Genomic DNA, 16,070 nt, shown 5'->3' with positions numbered 1-16,070 from the left:
CAGGTGACGGTGACGGAGGCTGCCTGGCTGTGACACCAGAGAGGTATGATTGTGACAGACTGCGAAGCCGGCCCAGGTCTCCAGCAAAGTGTTGCCGCGTGGGTATGCAGACCCAGGATTTACCTAACACGTGATTCCGCGCCCCCCCCCCCCCGCCCCCAACAAACCCCAATTCATGTCCAGGTGTGTCTATATTTTAAAGATGGGCACTAATCAAAATTGTTTTTACGACCCTGGCTGTGTGGGTCAGTTGGTTGGAGCGTCATCCTGTGCAGCAAAAGGTTGCGGGTTAGAACCCTGGTTGGGGAGCATATAGGAGGCGGCCAGTCGATCTTTCTCTCTCACCCCACACACGGGCGTCTCTCCCTCCCTCCCTGGCACCCTCCCTGCCTCTCTCCCATCCTCTTTATCTAAAAGATAAAGTGGCCGCCCACTTGGTGACATCTGTCTTGCCTCGTGTCGTCTCATGATTTTGAAGTCAGTCTTCCCCTCGTGTTCTTTGGTGGCCACAATGGCTGATTTCACACGTTAGCCCAACTGGGTCACAGGCCTAGTATACTCAGTGCCTTTTTAGGAAGTGGCAATGTCGCCAGCCACGTTCACATGTCATTTCCCGGCAACGTGAAGGGTAGCAGTTATAATCTGACGTGAACATCATGAATAATAAAAAGGCCTGAATTAATCGAGCTCTCTGCATGGGCTAGGCGCTTTGCTAAATGCAGTGTGTAAATGACTTCTTGGGGTCTCTACACCCAGCAATCAGGGTGCAATCGGGGTTAAGACCGACTTGTATCTTGCGTATGCAGAGAGGGGCACAACGAGGGGGAGTGCCCGCCCCCAGCTCACACAGTGCTCAGGGGCCTTCTCGCTCGTGGCGACGGTTCTCATGCTCAGCGGGTGGACGGAGCGGCGTCCGAGCGGACAGTTAGTGACTGAGTCGAGCCCTCGGTCCGGGATTGCTCTGTGGGTCGGATGGGTCACAGACCTCTTCTGACAGCAGAGACATCCTCCTTGTTTGCAAACGCTCCGTTCGATGCCACAGGCGGCGTCTTTGACCCTGGCAAGGAAATTGTGAGGGACTGTAGTGCTACCTGTTGGGATATAAGCGTCTGCCAAAGCACCAAATGTCCTGAAGTCTCCCAAGACATCTCCCCACCCCAACCGTGTATAAGTCAGGGTCCAGAGGCCCCTGTGACAAAGCTGCCCGTTACCATGAGCAACATGTGGTGGACCAACGTTCTGGACCTACTTAGTTAGGGAGCACAGTGAAGCTTTACAGCCGGGAGCAGCAGGGGACAGGCCGCCTGAGGCCGTTTTCCCAGCCTGCTCTGCTCTCGTGGGCCGACAGGAACATTTGGAGAACCAAGGCAGAGGGACAGTGACGGGAATCGTGAAATGTACCCTGTCCTGGGAAAGAAGGGCCCGCTGACCTGGGGTGTCAGCTGTGCCGGCGTTTTTATCTTTTGTGGTGACAGGATATATAAAATATCCCCACCCTCGTGGTCATGGTGATGTGGTCTTGGACACCTGGAATCTTCTGTCACCAAACACTTCATCCTCGACGCCACTCAGGTCACATACGTGTGAGCTCCTTAGCTCCCAGGATTGTGCCACATAAACGTGCCGGTTGACGAAGGCAGAAAATCCACGGGTCTGTCCCAGCTCCACGCTCTTCTCAGCACAGCGGGTCTTATTCCGAAGCTCCAGAGCTGATGCATTGGAACAGGTGGCCCTGAGACTCCCCGTGGTAATGGGACAAGAGTCCCGTGCCGCTCTGGCCACTCTGGGACGCTCCAAAGTAACAGCGTGGCCTTTCTGGTTCTCCAGACCTGACAGAGACGACTAAGTGAGGAGGAACTCTGGTGGTCCTGGGTGGAAAATGCAGTTTCTGCATCGGTTCACCAGCGCACGTGGTGCCTAACTAGAGCCTGTTAGAGAGCCGAGGTTTCCCGTCAGGTAGGAAAGGTGAGGCCGAGTTACCAGACTGACCCGTTTCCTGGATTGGGGAGCTGGTGATTGGGCCGTGGGGAGGTGTGTCCGAGCTGCTCTGTTCTGTTTGTTTGATCGCACTCTGTGTCCTTTCGCCGCAAGGCCATTGATCCCGGTTACTGACCCGTTCTCTCACTCGACAGCAACCAGCTCAGCTTTTCTTTTCTTAAATTATTTTTTTAATCCTCACCCAAGGCTACTTTTATTGACCTGAGAGAAAAAGGGGTGGGGAGAGAGAGAAAAACTTCAATGTGAGAGAGAAACATCAATCGATTGTCTCCTTTATGCACCCCCGCAAGGGATTGAACCTGCAACCTAGGCATGTGCCTTGACCGGGAATGGAACCCGGAACCATTGGTGTACGAACGATGCCCAACCGCCTGAGCCACTCTATTTTAGCAATTCCATCTCTAGCGATATACTCTTTATTAGTTAACTATTGCTGTGTAGTAAACAACTCCAGTGCTTGGTGACCTAAAACAAAAAGCATTGACTATAAGAACTGGGCAGCCCTGGCCAGTGTGGCTCAGTTGGTAGGAGCGGCATCCTGAGGACAGAAAGGTCACAGGTCCAATACCCAGTCACGGCACATACTTAGGGTGTGGGTTTGATCCCCTGTCGGGCAGCCCATCAATGTTTCTCTCTCACATTGATGTTTCTCTCTCTCTCTCCCTTCGTCTCTCTAAAAGATCTGTGTAAGGGTCCTAAGAGAAAAATCTTCCTTTGTAAGCACAGGATAGGGAAAGACCAAGGAAAGACCTTGGTGATTCATAGTTTATTAAGCAAAACTGGCATATGAGGGCGGCCACAAGGTAGAATGGATGGCCACACCCCTTTGCAGGTGCCAATGTCTGGTACAGGGACGAAGGATGGGAAGACTCAGGGCCCTCGTACATGAAGCTACCACTTATGGGATATTCCTGTCTGTGCTTGATCAGGTCAGCACAACTGGCGTGATTGCCAGACCCAGCACAAGCCGGGAGGCTCGGGGAGGGGCTGCTTAGTGTCCAAATACACAGAGTCGAAAATCCAACTGCCACCACGGAGGTCCACGACAGGCAGTGCCCCTCTGGCCCAGCTGTAGCTCGAGGGCCAGTCAGTGGCCAGGCCGCGGAGCAGCCTGTCCCCGCAGCAGGTGGGCCTTCCGCTCCAGGCTGCGGATACAGATGTGGACGGGTGTCCCTCACGTGTCCACACCCAGCTGGCCACGTGACTGGGGTCTGGTGGTCTAGAGCGACCTCAACAAAGAGCTCCCTGTGCCTGAAGGCTCGCCTGGGATCGGTCGTGCGGTAGTGGCCAGATTGCCAGCGCCCCGTGATAGCTGTTGTCCTGACGTGTGCCACAGCCTACGCCACAGCCTCAACCACAGCAGCTGGTGAATAGGCACTCTAAGCCTTCTCTGCAGAAATATGCACGCTCAAGTTCTCATTTAAGGTGGGATGTCACAGATACCGAGAATATGTGTGTTTGGCGGTGGGCACCGAAGGTGTGGTGTGTTTGTGTGTGTGTGCACGCGTGCGCTGTGGCTCCTGGTGGTGGTGTATGTGCCACACATGTGGGACTGTAGTAACATTTATTCATTAACCCATTTAGAAAGGGCATTAGCTTTAAAACATTGTTTTCTTTATTATTCTGACCGTTACTATTCCAGAACTTTTTGAAGCTGACATGGCTCAAACCTGTAAAAAGGAACACGGTTATTGTCAATTAAGTGCAAATGCACTGTAACATTCAACACAAAGCTGGCTTGTATGAGCAGGCCGGGACCCAAAGACCTCAGGAAGTTTCGGCATTTAGACCACATGCAGGCACACGAGGCCATTAGTCCCATGGGAAGAGACCCGGGGGAAGCCCGGCCGTCTTCTCTCGGTAAACTTGATCGAAGGCTTCGCTCTGGGCCACTGTGAAGTGATTTTTCCAGTCCCCGGTGATTCCTGTCAAACACAAAGTCAGTCCAGGTTAGTGTAAACAAGGTCCAATACATAATTTGAAGGTCTGTGTCTGTCCCTACTGTGAATGTGTCACATGCACTGGACTGGAAAAGGCCCTCAATGTAGCCGAGTGGCCAGATTTCTGTGATCCGGATTCACGTGCCATTGGCTGCAGTCCCAGAACGACTTGCCTAATAGATTGAGTTTACGCTATGCCATCTGTTCCCGGTAGCGCCCTCACAGCGACTGTGAGGATGAGCAGCAAAGGCACAACAGCACTTTCTTCTCTGCCAGGCACTGAGTTAGGATATGACTTGTCTGCCTCTTTAACACGCAAGGCATTTCTTTAGGACAATGTTGCTCTTGCCCCGTGTCCTAAAGGTGGGACTGGAGTTCTCGTATAGATGTCGAGTGCACGTCAGTCCTCATCCTTGCACTCTGCGCCCACGAGGGGCATAGCACCCAACTGCACTACCCGAAGCTATCAAGAGTCTTCCTTGCCTTGAATGCTCTTCCTTTGGGTAGCCCAGCCCACAGTCCAGTGTATGTTCTCTCTTTTTTTCCTAAAGATTTTATTTCTTTATTTTTAGAGAGCAGAAGGGATGGAGAAAGAGAGGGAGAGAAACATCAATGTGCGGTAACATTTCTCGCACCCCCTGCTCGGTACGTGGTCTGCAGCTCAGGCATGTGCCTTATACTGGGAATCGAATAGGCGACCCTTTGGTTCTCAGGCCTGCGCTCTGTCCACTGATCCACACCAGCTATGGCATGTTCTCTCTCTCTCTTTTTTAAAGACAGTATTTATTTATTTTTAGAAGAGAATGGAGAGAGGGGAAGAGAAACCACACCAATGAGGGGTTGCCTCTCACGTGCCCCTACTGGGAACATGGCCTGCAACCCAGGATGTGCCCTGTCTGGCACTCAGCACAGAGCCACACCAGCCAGGGCTGGTATCATCTGCTTTAGTTCACCCCAAACACTCTGTTTTAAATCCAGATTGACAATGGAATCATCGCAGTCTTCGCATTCAGCACTGTCATTTCTTATGTTCAATAACCATGTTTCAATTTTATCATAGGCATTTCATTGGAACATTAGGTCTGAAGCTAAATCTCACATCCTTCCTCTCACTTTTTTCTCCACAATGGCCCCATTTAATGCTTGTTTTAATGGAATAGATATTCCCATTGTCATGCATATTAGGAGTTTGTCATTCTACACGCCTAGGTACCACACTAACACTGTGAGTGGAATCTCCGTATAGAAAACAAGAGTGTGCTCTACCTGATGGGCCACATCTAGGAAATGGGTGGGCCAATTTGCACCCCAAGCGATGTGGGGTTCAGCAGCAGTGTTTCTTGTGTCTGAGTTTACTTTACAACCTAATAAATACAAAACACCTTAAACTCTTAAGGCCAGCTCCCACTGTGTGGTCTGTGTACATTCCCACAGCTCCATCATCCCATGTCTCAGAGTGTCCGTAGAGGTGGGGAGATCATTGTCCACTTCATTTGTGTCGTAAAAGTAGAAACTCTCTTACCTTTTCTCATAAGTTTTCCTTTGCTGTGATCCATATAGGCATCTGATACTAGAGAGAAGTTGCTCATTTTATTGTCCTTCATGGCCTGGAAGGACACATTCTTGAGGACTGAGTTCAGTTCTCCTGGACTTAGCTTCACACCCAGGAATTGGCTGACCCTCTCTACGCTGGCTCTTATGTCCTAAGGAGAAGCACAGAACAGGAAACGTGAAAGTAAAGTGAGAGAGGGAATAAGAAAAAGGCAGAGACGGCAGAGAAGCAGAGAATGAAGGTGAGGAGAAGTGAGAAAACAAAGAATAGCAGGAGGAGCATTAAATCGCCATGTTTGTCTGGAACATGTGTAACTGAGTTCATGATTGAGGAGAGTCCTTACGAGGTAATGCTTGTTAGAGACTAACAGAGTGAGTGAAATTCGCTTCAGCTGCTTTGACTTTGCGAGTATAGTTACATAGCTAGTATGATTAAACAGTCAGAGGAAATGGAATCAACTTAAGCCTAATCAACGCAGGAGCTGTATTGGACAATAGCCTGATTCTCTAGGAAGCCACAGCCTTCAAAGGCTTTCTAGGGATCGCAGCATCGTCCACTGAAGTGACTTAATCTCTTCTGACTGGTAGCAGCATTATCTGCAGAGAACTGGGGGAAATCGTCAGCGGGGACGTGTTCAGTAGGCTTCAAGATGGAGACCCTAGAGGGGAGGTGTCTAATCTGGTGAAAAGACCAGACTAGTTAAAGGGAAGGCCCAGCCCAAGCTTGTGAAGAACTGTGATAAGGACTGGTCACTTTGACATCCTGAGGTCCTATAATCAAAGCTTAACAAAGGTCTCCTGCTTGATAACAGCAATCGCCCTTTGTTAGTGCTCACGTGTTCTCTCTCTGTAGCAGCCTTGGGGTTTTAACAGTCACGTGAGGCTTACACTGTGGCTCCAAGTGCAGTCCGGCTGGAGTGCAGCTGGGAATGGAAACTAAGCTAGCCCACGTGGGGACAGAGATTGAACCGGAAAAAACTTTGACGTGAACTCATTAAGTGATGGCACAGAATTCTGGGCCCTGGCCTCTTCTGGGCTTGGTGAAGGCAAGGCTGACCTTCTTCCTAAACGGCACAAACAGAAGGCACCAAGGTCATAGGGGTGGCTATTTATTTCTACCCCAGTAAGTCTCAGCACTACGCCTCGTCCTCCCACGTGTGCATCTCCAGAAATGCTTTTCTAGTGATTCTGTGTACAAACTCGGTTTCCACAAGCAACATTTTGATGCCAACTAACACTTTCTATAATTTCTGACGTAATCAACTCCTACAGGAACTCCTTTTCTTTCAGACAACCTGCGAACATGTCAATACTTCCGGCACCTGTCCAACCCTGTCAAGTCCCACGTTACGCTTTATCCCCACTGACGCTGCGGCTGGCTTCCCAAATTGCACTCGATTTTTGTTGTAGAATCATTGATAGCCTTCACCATGTACATATAACATTAAGCGCTTCCTCAGCACATGCATTAAATATGTTAAAATGACGTAAATAAGAGAATCAGAGGAAGAATGTGTGCCAACCAGAGGTTAATGAAGGAGAGACGATGACGTTTCTGTGACCGGCTCTGATAGGAAGTGTAGAATGGGAACAGTGAGTAATGGAGGGGAAGCAGACAGCTATGAAATAAAGCTGGAAAGCAAGTTGTTTTGGGGTAGAAGAACTACCTGATACAGCTCCTCATAGGATATTACTAGGAAATTCTCTTTCCCTTTCATCTGCAGCCATCCACGAACATGGTCAAACCATGAGCCAAACATCACTGTAAGAGAGGTGAAGCACGAAGGTAACTAATTCTCGTTTGAGCTCTGTTGCCTAGGGAACTCTGCAAAGGTTAGCTCTGCCTTAGCACTTGATGAGCAAGTGACTGAAGTGCTGGAAATTCTTTCTCTCATTTGCATGAGAAGTAGAATTCCACATTAGCGGCCTGCATGGCTGAGCAGTGGATGCTGTGTAAGAGACCATGTTTAAGATGAGTTCCACATCTACCAGCGATAAAATAATTTTGAATTCTGAAGAGAGTTCAGTTAAGAAATTAAAGGGCTAAAGTGAAACTCCAGCTAGTTTGAAGTCAGTGTCTTTTTTTTCCCCCCGCCGTGAGTCATAGTGTAACTACCTGTAGCAGACATTTGTTTTTCTCTCTTCCTTGCCCGCCCCAAAGCTTAGGGACAGCACATGTTAGGAGGAACGCTTCCTTACCCACGGCCACTGTATTCAGATGCTTGTAGCTGGGGGGTCCTATGGGGTGATCCTATCACTTTGATGTAATTGATTTGTCTTGGACAGGGCATCGTACGAATAAGGATTATTTAAATAGTCTTATAAATCCAACTTTTCTGCTTTTGTATTTTTTTTTCTATTGGTGCATGGCAAGTCACACATGAAAGCGTAAATACTCAAATGTCAGAACTTTAAAAATTACCATAGATTGGTTAGTACATTTTCCTTCCCACCATCAACACTTGAGCATGTGTTATATGCAGGGTCTCACCACCAGATGTGATTTAAATGTTTTGAAGGAGAGCTAAGGTAAGAAGAATAATGACCCCCACCACTGTATTCATGGACTAATCCTAAACATCTGTAAATATTATTTTTATGGGAAAAGGGAATTTGAAGATGTGATTAAGGATCTTCAGATGGACTGTCGTGGATTACCCAGGTCGAAGCATTTCTCGAATATGGGGGTCCTCATAAGAGAGAGCAGGGGCATGAGAACCATATAGAGGGGATGTGACGACGGCCGAGTCGGAAGGATGTGGCCATGAGCCAAGGACCGTGGGCACCTCTCGATGCTAAAAACCCAGGATGTGCATTCTCTCCCAGAGCCTCAAGAATGGAATGTAGCAAGGCCCTCACATTAATTTATGTCCATGAAACATGATTTGGCTTTCTGACCTCCAGATAGTAAGAAACTTCTTGGTTGTTGTATGGAGGCACTAAATTTGTGACAATTTGTTCATAGCCATGAGAGAAAAGTGACACACTTCCCAACATATTGGTGAGATGCAAAGTCTCAGTGTACTTTACATTCACACTTTTTCTATTTGACGTGTTCTGAGTTATCTTAGTTATCTCTTTATGTGTGTATGACACCTAGGAAAATGCTCTGGGAGCAAAGGATGTTGAAGATTCCATGTTATAGGTGTCGTGACTGATGTTGTTTGTAATGTTGTTGTCTAGACCATGAGATATTAAGACCTGAAGGGAGAGGGTCAGAGACTCCTCCACTGTTTTATCTGAAACCTTGTTTTGAGGTAGACTCACCTTTTCCTTGAAGGAACCATTCAAAATGTTCTTCAAATGAATCCGTATTTTTGATGACTTTCACTGTCTTATTGAAATGATAAGCAGAAATAAGAACATCTCTGGGATTTCTCATGATGTAAATGAGCTTAAATAAAAAAGGAGGAAACGAGAGTCAATGTATCCATATTCCGTGCTTAAGGATATTGGCCAACGGAGAAAAATCTAACTCCCATTACCATGTTGGCTATAATTTACTCTTCTCTAATTCATTGATTTAACAAAATTTGTGGACACCACCATGTGGGAGACATTTTCTTAGGCACCGTAGAAGCAGCTGTGAACAGCAGTTGCACCATTCTGCTCTCAGGGGCATCATGACGCTCTGAGGCATGGCAGAAAAAGGTCTCCAAAGGTTCACGGGGAAAGGGAGGTTGTGACTCTTAGGCGCCACCGTGTGAGAGGTTGTGGGCAACGAATCAGGAAATCTGTGTTTTGTTGGCAGTATGACAGTGGCTTCTACTCAGCACTTTTCCAGGAAGATCATGTTCGGGGCCTCTGTTAGTTTTCCTAGAAATTTCTACCACATAAGCATTTCCCAGATACTGATCAGACAAATGTTAATGATCTTAATAAACCAGGAAGGCCATTAACATTAGTCAATAAAATGTTAATAAGTGTTAATAAAATTCCAAATGGTGGCATGAATAGGCTCATTTTCCTGCTGTAAATGGTGCAGCCTCAGGGGATGAATGCAATACGAGGGTTTCTCAAATGTTTACTCAAAATGTGGAAACCAGGTGCAGAGAAAAGAGAAAGTCAAGTGTTCTCAGCCTCTAAAATCTGCTTAAGGCTTGCTTTTCGCATGTACAGGCATGGGGAAGACCTGGCCTACAACTCGGCCATGGATCACAAGTGGCTGAGAACAGGTATGAGAGCCCATGGCATTCGAAGCAAGGGGGGTCCAAGGTCTAGTTTAGTGAAGGGGAGCGAGACAGACAGCAGACATATGCAGGCGCACCACAGGGGGCCGTGGCGTTTAAGTGCCCAGCACTAACGACACTCCATAAGCGTGAGTTCTTTGTGGTAAAACGCAGGCCCCTGAAATTCTCAGAAACAGACAGACAGAAACAGCCAACCAATCAAGCCAACCATATATCTGCCCTGTTAATCTGCTAATTAATTCTGTTTGCTTAGCCCCTTCCAGCTCTCACAATAAAATACAAGTATATCTACTCCTAGGGTTGATGAAATAGCTGTCACTGACTCGTCTTCCTGAGACAAAAAAAACTACCAGACCTGGTGAACTACATCAGGTAATACTTTTCAGGTACTAGACACGAGCCATATGAGGCAGAGGTTCGCTGGAGAAAGAACTTGGCAGATGGAGACCCCGACAGTTGCTCTCTGCCTGTGGGTTATTTGTTAACCGCAGGGGAGATCGCATGACCCAAGCAGAGGGCCATACTGGCCTGAGGAGACAAAGTGAAGTCTGGGCATCCAATGTGACTGGAAGTGACAGCATGGAATGCCAGAGGCGAGGGAGGTCTGCAGAGATGGCCCTGGTATGTCCAGAGGTACGGGATCCACAGCCGAGGGCTGGCCTATTGTGCACACACCAAGGTCACCGGATATTTGTCCTTTCTGGATGCAGTATTTCCGTAACCTTTATCATGTTCTGAGCATTCTGCCAGGTTTGTAGAAACGGTTAAAAAAAAAATAGTGACAAAATAGCCAGCTCTCGAGTGGTGGAGGGATCGGGCGAAAAACATAATGAACTAATGGACACAGTCAGCAGTGTGGTGACTGCGGGTAGGGGGTTGGGTGGCAGTGGAAGAGGGTATAGGGGAGAAAAATGGTAATGGAGAATAAGGATAATGCAAATGAACTATTCAAAAAATTAGTACAAAGTAGTCATGCTCTCGGTAATAATGGTGATCACTGTAAAATAAATGAATCTGACAGTAAAGCAAACAAATGTACAATAGTAGTGTAATGTAAGCCTGTGTGGCATCAGTGTATTTTCATGATACTACTACTACCACATCACACGAGATGTTTTGGGGCAGTTTCTTCCAAGGTGGGTGATGCTTATGGCATCATGTGTCTTCACCTATATCTCAGGTGAGGAAAACTGCACACGTAAGCCTCAAATCACTCAGTACCACAGGCACCTTTTCAAGCTCCTGAAATTTTTCATCGGAGGGCTGTGCACCTACTGAGCGGGAAAGACCAGCACAACACGGATGGCATCGTGACTGGGAAAAGCCAGGTGGGTTTCACATGCAGGAGCCCAGCGTAGTTGCCTCTGCGATACAGGCGCTGCCTTACAGTTGGGCTGCTCCCCCACAGTCCTGTCAACATAGGGGACGGACCTCGGTTGGTGCTACTGCCAGGACTGATTTACCTGAAGAGTGAGACTGCTGTGTGCCAACACCAGGGAAGGTATCTGGAATATGACACTGTACCTCAGAAGCTTTTCTAACATCGCGCTTTACTGAATCATCTGCAAACCTGCCATAGGTCGCAGGCGCCCAGGCCAGCCCGAGGAGTGACCCAGGCCAACGTTGCAGAATTAGCTCACCTTGGCCTTGGACTTGAAGAATGACTTGGGGAAGAATTGAACGGGGAGATGGGAGGTGTAGGAGCGTGGGCCTTTCTGATTCACAACGAGATCAAGCTGCTCCTTTACTTCTAGCCACGGTGAACGTTCCCAGCTGAGAGTAGATTGTACCCAGCTGGAATCTCCCTTGGTGTGGATCAGATTGACAATCTCCTTTATCCAGTTAGTTCCTGCATGAGAAAGAACAGTTACCTTCTTCAAATAACTTTTGACTCCCCCGTGATGTCTTCAAGACACCGGCAGTTCTGCATCGACCCCGTGTCTGTAAATTTCCCACCTTAGTGCTCGTCACATACCATTGATCTATCCTTAAACACTCTGTTGCTCTGGCTTTCCTGAGACCATCACCCCCTCGCATTCTTTCTAAATATAACAAAATTAAAATTATAATAAATTACACATGACATAAAATTCATTATCTTAACCTTTATAATGTGTTCAGTTCATTAGTGTTAAGTACATGTATACTGTTCACTCTTGTGTACAGAACTCATTTCATCTGCCAAACATGAAAGTATACTCATTAAACAACAGGCTCCTCCCACCTTTGCCCTTGGCAACACCAGTCTACTGTCTGTCTCTCTGCAGCAGTCCACGCTCGGTACCCCGTGTGAACGGAATCACTCATCATTTGTCGTCTCTCAGTGGCTCATTTCACCTAGTATAGTGTCCTCAAGGTTCAGTTATGTGGATGCAAGTATCAGAATTTGTTTCTCAAGGCTAAATAATACCCCGCCATATGTTTATACCACATTTTCTTTCTCTGTTCCACCATTACCGGACATCAATGTGGATTCCACCTTCTACTTATTGTGAATAACGCTGTTAGGGATGTGGGTGTACAACTACCTCTTCCAGTTACGGTTTTCAAATTCTTTTGGTTTATACCAGAAGTGGGATTGCTGGAGCCCTGTTACTCTTTCTTAAACCGCTCGATATCCTTTGCTTCTCGAAACACAGGAGCAGCCCTGGCCATCCTAAAATTTTGACGCCATACTATATACATGGAGCTTGACTCGCATGCACCAGCAGGCCAGGCAGAGGAAACATCGTTAAGGAAGGAAGCTTGTACAAACATCAAAACTCCATCAGGAGAGGGAGCTCTGCCTTCCTCCAAGCAGGGTCCTCCTAGCTAAGTGTGGCGTAGAGATCGCACAGGGAGGAGTCGTGGACACACGCTCTCCCAGTGAGGTAGACACTGTTTTTGCCTTGACAGTAGTCACATGCTAATTGTTCCTTCTCAGGTGAAGTTAGGGCTGAACACACGCCTGGATGCCTGGAAATGCTCTACAAGGGAAAGGGTCTGGGAAGCTTCAAAAGAGGAAAGACATTTGCCGTTCTCCTGGAAGAAACGCCTAAGAGGGGAACGGTCAGCCATTGTAACCACCTGCCTCTGCCTTTGAACGAACGGAGAGGACTCACTTGCCCAGACCGCACGCTTCCCTGGGAGCCGTGGGGAGGAAACCACCATCAGACATGCCAGCGGGTCAGCCCTTCTCAATGCCTAAATTTTGAATGCAGTGTGCCAATGGCATAACTCGAGACAGTGCATTTACAATAAAAGGAATCACACTCTGGCTAGGTGGCGCAGTTGTTGGAGCATCATCATGTACATCCAAGGTTGTGGATTCTATCCCCGGTTGGGGTGCAATATAGGAGGCCATCAAGCAGTGTTTCTCTCACTGATATTTCTCTGTCTCCCTTCTTCTCTCTCAGAAAGTCACCAAACATATTCTTGGGTGAAAATAAAAGAAATCCCCTTATGTTAAGATGTGTTTGATAGGAGTTCTGTTATCAGCAGCCATCTACATCTGCACCCTTATACTTGGTTTATTTGTATTTGTCCTGACCAGATAAGTAGGAGAAAGTATCTTTTGCTCCAAATACTGTTATCCAACACCCACAGTATATAATGTCCAACCTCTGGACAAATGCACTTTCAAAGTATTTAGGTTTTCACCAATATGCTTTCATTTTTTTCAAATTCTTCCCAATATGTAAAACTTTGTTTTCACAACCAAAACATTTAGTACCTAGACCAAAGTGTCTGCGGTGCCACCGTTCAGAAATGCTGCCCAATTTAACAATCCCCAAATCATTTTGAACCCACTGCCTATCACTTGGGTCTCTTTCCTCTGTCACTTTCCTAGTGTGATCATAGTTGTCCATGGACTCACTTACTGACACAGAATTCTGAAGTCTAATCTCATCCTCTGCTCCATCCTTACCCTGAACTCTTAAGTTCCTTCATGGTAGAGAGCACCTAGTGATCTTTACACACATACCATGCCCCGGCCATGTGCCATTTAAATGCTCTCTATGAAATGAGCCCATCAGAGAGAGAGAATACCACACGATCTCACTCATATACGGAATCTAAGGAACAGAATAAACTGATGGACCAAACAGACACAGAGGCATGGACACATGGAACAGACTGATAGATCTCAGAGGGGAGCGGGGTGGGGGGACTGGATGAAAGAAGGGGAAGGAGTTAGCCAAAGAGCAGACACGTGTGACCTGTGGATACAACAGTGTGGTGATGGCCAGAGGGAAGGGGGTGGGGGTGGGCGGAGGTGGGCAAAGGGAGAAGTGGGACATCTGTAATAGTGTGAAGTATAAGAATAAAGGGGGAAAAAAAAAACCTCTGTGGAATTACATTGCCTTTGAATAATTTCCTAAATCTTTGAGTTTCAGGTTCCACAGTAATTTTCCATTTAAGCACAGCCAGCCTGCCTTCTTGCGCCTACTCTTCCTGTACTCTCCACAATGTTTTTTTTAGTATCTTTAATATCTGAACCATTCTGTGCGGGACGTACCCTGCTGTTCCCTCTTCACCTCTGGCAAAGACTCCTGAACAAACTAGTCTGATTTTTCTGAGTCCTTTTTTCAACTGCATATTGACTTTGGCCTTCTCTGTCCATCATCGCTGAACCAGTGTAGCAAGATTCCTACTGAGTCAACAATGAAAGTGCTCCCACTATTGATATCGGATTATGGTCTTTAATTGGTAGGGACCCCATTCCCTACCTCCTGAATTGCTGATCCCGCTTCCTCACCTGACTTTGGGTAAGAAACTGTGATGACGTCTTCATCCCTCACCACAAACTGATCCTGCAGAGATCTCAGGTCTTCGGTAGTAGTTTTTGGGAAAGGAATCCCTTCAATCCAGAGATACTCTCCAGTCATCTCAAACAGCAGCCTTGCAAGTTTTCTCTGGTGGTTCTGATCTCAGCAATACAGACGGCCAGCCTGCCTCGTTTCTGATCCCGGTCACCTGTCATAGGTCCACCAATGCAGTTTCTGGATGACAGTTGTGAAACAAAAAGAGTCAATGTTCTTTTGTAAATATTGGCTAACTCAGAATACTTTCTATGTAGTCATCAATTAATTTCATGCCAGGGGACACCAAAGGTTAATAGAGAAAAAACAAAGAAACATAGATGCCTTTTCATTTAACGACAATTTCTGGAAAAATGAGCCTGATGCTTTCTTCCTGCCACGTAATCATCCTTATTCTGTGGACAGTTTCTCTCAAGGTCCACAGCTAATTGTTGGGGCCCTAAGGAGATGGGCCCAGAGGGCAGCTGAGTGGGAAATTGGCAGGGGTTCCCCCCTACACCTTTTCTTCCAGACACTTCCAACCCACCTTCATTGTTTCCATCAAAAACTGTACACTTGTTGAAATGGCTGAACGCTCGGTTATTCCATTCACCCCACACAGAGAACTAGGAACAGGTAGGGAATGGGGGGATGCCAAGAATCACAGGAATCACTCTATCCTGGCAACAGCCCCAGAGGGAGGCTCTGCTACGCCGCCTGCTTTATGGCGAAAGAAACTGGCTCAGAGGGATTGATCATTTGTCCACGGTCCCACCCGTGACAGAACTGATTTTTGACCCAGGTTTTACTCATTCCAAAAGCTCTGTGTTGTTTTTTTAAATAATGGTTTAGGATTTCCCACTGAGGAAGTTAAGATCTGAAGATGGAGCTGTTCCAAGTGTCTCAGCTCTCCAGCCTGCATGTGCCTCGCTGCTACTTGAGGAGGCACGCAATGCTGGTTCAGGTCTTGGGAGGGTTTTCTTGAGTCCGAGCCCCAGATACACTCCTTGCTGGATGTGCAAACTTGGAGAAGTTATTGCCTCTCAATGCTGCATATTTTCCTCCATAAAATGGGGGCATTAATGGAGTAATTAGTCCCTCATCATCGTGACCAGGGGCAGTTGTTGTTTCATCACAAAGGTGGTTAAAATGGGCAATTAAAAATACTTAAAAAATGTTTATTAATCTTAATGAGAGAGAGGGAGAGAGAGGAGAGAGAAACTACTTACTATGCATTCATTCATTGATTCTTGTACGTGCCCTGACCTGAGTTTTAACCTGCAACCTTGGTGCATTGGGACGACGCTCTAATCTACTGAGTACCTGGCTAGGACCTAAAAAATACTTTAAACCACATAAATATAAATGTATTTGCCAATCTTTTGGTATAGGACCAAGGTTTTGTTTTTAGTATGGGCCATGGTTGGACCTGTGGTAATGTTTATTCTGATCTCTGTGTTAATAATAAGCAGTGATCTAGTGAGCAGCATTTCTCTGAGATCTGTGAACCCTTCTAGGTAATTAAACTGCAGGAGGGGGTTGTGAGAATCTCTGATCTGTAGCCAGTGTGTCAGAAGTTCAGATGACAACCTGGATTTGTAATTGGTGTC

General features: G+C 47.0%; 1 protein-coding gene across 1 annotated transcript; it reads right to left on the bottom strand.

The window, feature by feature from the left end:
- Positions 1-3,590: 3,590 nt before the first annotated feature.
- LOC129082573 (sulfotransferase 2A1-like) lies at positions 3,591-14,652 on the bottom strand. The gene is made up of 6 exons (XM_054588285.1): positions 14,418-14,652; positions 11,320-11,528; positions 8,757-8,883; positions 7,157-7,251; positions 5,461-5,641; positions 3,591-3,923 (listed from the first exon to the last, which is right to left on the bottom strand). The coding sequence occupies exons 1-6, from the start codon at positions 14,545-14,547 to the stop codon at positions 3,811-3,813; spliced, it is 855 nt and encodes a 284-aa protein (XP_054444260.1). The 5' UTR covers positions 14,548-14,652; the 3' UTR covers positions 3,591-3,810.
- Positions 14,653-16,070: the final 1,418 nt, after the last annotated feature.

Source organism: Pteronotus mesoamericanus, unplaced genomic scaffold (genome assembly GCF_021234165.1).
Source record: "Pteronotus mesoamericanus isolate MK-2021 breed Mesoamerican mustached bat unplaced genomic scaffold, CSHL_Meso_final scaffold_128, whole genome shotgun sequence".
Taxonomy (NCBI): domain Eukaryota; kingdom Metazoa; phylum Chordata; class Mammalia; order Chiroptera; family Mormoopidae; genus Pteronotus; species Pteronotus mesoamericanus.
This window is presented reverse-complemented; position numbering and strand designations above follow the sequence as displayed.